At 42.5% G+C, this 2795-nt stretch overlaps 1 protein-coding gene across 1 annotated transcript in view; it reads left to right on the top strand.

Moving 5' to 3' along the window:
* LOC135110626 (gamma-interferon-inducible lysosomal thiol reductase-like) overlaps positions 1 to 2020 on the top strand; it is a 10224-nt gene extending 8204 nt beyond the window's left edge. Inside the window, exons 3-5 of the mRNA XM_064023157.1 lie at positions 1048 to 1218; positions 1410 to 1556; positions 1675 to 2020. Of these exons, the coding sequence (XP_063879227.1) occupies positions 1048 to 1218; positions 1410 to 1556; positions 1675 to 1818 (462 nt within the window). The 3' untranslated portion in view covers positions 1819 to 2020. The remainder of the gene's footprint in view (positions 1 to 1047; positions 1219 to 1409; positions 1557 to 1674) is intronic.
* The last annotated feature ends 775 nt before the right edge of the window (positions 2021 to 2795 follow it).

Below are 2795 nucleotides of genomic sequence, written 5' to 3'. Positions count from 1 at the left end.
TTACTTATCGATTCAATTATTTACTTATTCATTGTGGTTTATGAATAATTCTTGCCGTCTTCATTTCATTCAAGTGAAAGTTTGGAGGATTTTACACACTTTCAGAATGAATACTCTTACAGCCATACTTATCCTTCATGTGTGTATTGTGTAGCAATCCCCTTCTTTCTTTACTCTTTTTTTTTCCCCCTCTTACACCATCTTTATCCTAATCACTGTTTGCTAGAACTCAAGCTCACCTTCACCGAATACTTATATTAAATAATTTTCACACTGTACGGCATTGGGCTCACCAGGTCCAGTGTTGGTGGCTCGTACACTCCACCTTCCGAGTTTGCTTTCATTTAGTGCGTTGATAGGTCATCTGTTTGCCGAGTTCATTCATGGTTCGGTATTTTTTTGTTATATCCATCATCTGGCTGACGTTCACGACTTAAATCACAGATTGGAAAGTGTGTGTGTGTGTGTGTGTGTGTGTGTGTGTGTGTGTGTGTTCCTGAGTCGACTTCCTGAGTGCTTCAAGGGTCTCGTATATTAGTTGCATATATATATATATATATATATATATATATATATATATATATATATATATATATATATATATATATATATATATATATATATATATATATATATATATTTAGTTTATTTGTTCATGTTTTGTTCGTCACATGTACTATAAAACTTACATATTAATATCTCTGTGGAAAGTGTCCTCACCTGCCACTCGACAAAGGCAAAGGTTCAAACGCCGTCCAGGTCGTGAAGATTCTTTCACTAGCAGAGAGCGATTACTGTCCCGCTTGAACAAAAGCAAGGAGTGTGTGGTGCGTGTGAGGTCTCAGCTTCACCCACAGATCGGTCTCTATAAACTCTGAGCTCCTTCTGGAAGGATAACAGCTGGATGTCAGAAAGATCAAGCCCAAGAGTGTAGTGAATTTTACACACACACACACACACACACACACACACACACACACACACACACACACACACACACACACACACCATTGTTACGGCTTGTAACGTGTGAATGTCTCACCACAGTATTACCCTGACGGCGAGGGCTGGAGTTTCCGGTGCCAGCATGGGTCCGGCGAGTGCCGCGGCAACATGATCCATGCGTGTGCTAAGAACCACTTCAATGATATCAACATCGAAATGGAATTTGTCAATTGCCTACTCTCAGCAGACTACCCTCCCAACGCCGGGGCCAAGGTAAGTTAGCGAGGGACCATCCTGTTCCCATGTGTGGTGTGTGAGACATCGCCACTTGCGTGTTTTTTTTTTTTTTTGTTTTTTTATGCTTCCCTCAAATAAATCTAAGAAAACTACAACAAGTCAGGTAGCAGTAACAAAGCTTTGAAACATATGCTGCATTGTCATCTGATTGAGTTTTCTTCTTGTAGTGTGCAGCAGAAGTGGGTGCCGACTGGGCGCCTCTAGAGCAGTGTGTCAACTCCATAGAGGGGCAGAACCTGCTGCACGATGTGGCTGTGCAGCAGGAGCAGCTTCAACCCAAGCTGTACTTTGTGCCTTGGATCATTGTAAATGATGTAAGTGTGTGTGTGTGTGTTTAATTCATGGACTTCATTAGTTTACCACACTAACCATTGCCAAAAAAGACTCATGTTTACAGTCATGCTTCATGCCGGTGTTGATTAAATCCTCCAGGTGTTCAGCGAGGAGCAGGTGGGCGAGTGCCAGACGAACCTGCTGAAAGTGGTGTGTGAAAAATACACCGGCGTGAAGCCCGATGCTTGTAGTAGTTACCCCTTGGAGCTCACCTCCAGCAAGATTGGAGTGTCGAAGTTCTAGGCCTTGTGGTAGCCGTCGCCTTCCCAGCACTTGTCACCAGAGGAAGGCCAGCTGTCCACAGCCACGCAGCCATCACAAAGTCTTGTCAGTACCACTGAAGCGTCTCCACCACATACCAAACACAATATCGCTCATCATGCATAGAGGAGCGGAAGTAAAGAGAAATGTTTATTTTTTTGAAAAATAAATTTGCTGAAATTTTTTTTAAGGAAGGCAAGTGTCATCCTTCTTTACCTCCTTGCCTGTGTGTTTGTGGTTTCAGATTCTGCTTTCTGTTGCCCATGCGTCCGTCTGTCAGATGTGTGTGTATGTGTGTATCGACATAAAGGTCGCTGTGAGCACGTTCAATGGCCATCATTGGTACTTGGAGCCTCTTTACTATCATGTCTAATACTACTGTCTGCTTCCACGTTTCTGCAGCAAGTAACTCTCCGATACCGTTGATCCGCAGAGTATGTCGGTGACTAATCCTCCTGGTAATTGAATCTTGCTTCATGTCAGAAAAAAAAAAAAAGTGTCTTAAAAGTTTATGTTGTCTGGTGATACTCTCGATTGTCTTTATGCACGTCCTGGGCCACTTGCTTCGGTTCAACTGAAACATCACAAGGTCTTGTGAGTTCCAGGCTCTTCGTTCATTTACTCACTGTGGTTTCCAGATATATAATTCTGGATTTGAACTGTTCAGCTATTATGTCTATAGCACTACGGGAAGCCCTCTCTTGAGAATCCAAGAGGGTTTTAAAAGCGTTTTGTGTGTGTGTGTGTGTGTGTGTGTGTGTGTGTGTGTGTGTGTGTGTGTGTGTGTGTGTGTGTGTGTGTGTGTGAGGTTCCAGCTTTTCCAGACCAAGGGTAATGCAAATAGCAGAGCTCTCCTCTTCTGACTTTATAAAACACACTTGGTCTTTCAATCTCTTCTATATTTTCTTATTACGTAATTCTTAAAGCACCGGTGTCACCTTTTGGAGAAAAAAAGTTGG

The sequence above is a fragment of the Scylla paramamosain genome, chromosome 2 (assembly GCF_035594125.1).
Source record: "Scylla paramamosain isolate STU-SP2022 chromosome 2, ASM3559412v1, whole genome shotgun sequence".
Lineage (NCBI taxonomy): Eukaryota > Metazoa > Arthropoda > Malacostraca > Decapoda > Portunidae > Scylla > Scylla paramamosain.
Note: the sequence above shows the minus strand (reverse complement) of the source record. Positions and strands in the feature narration are given on the sequence as shown.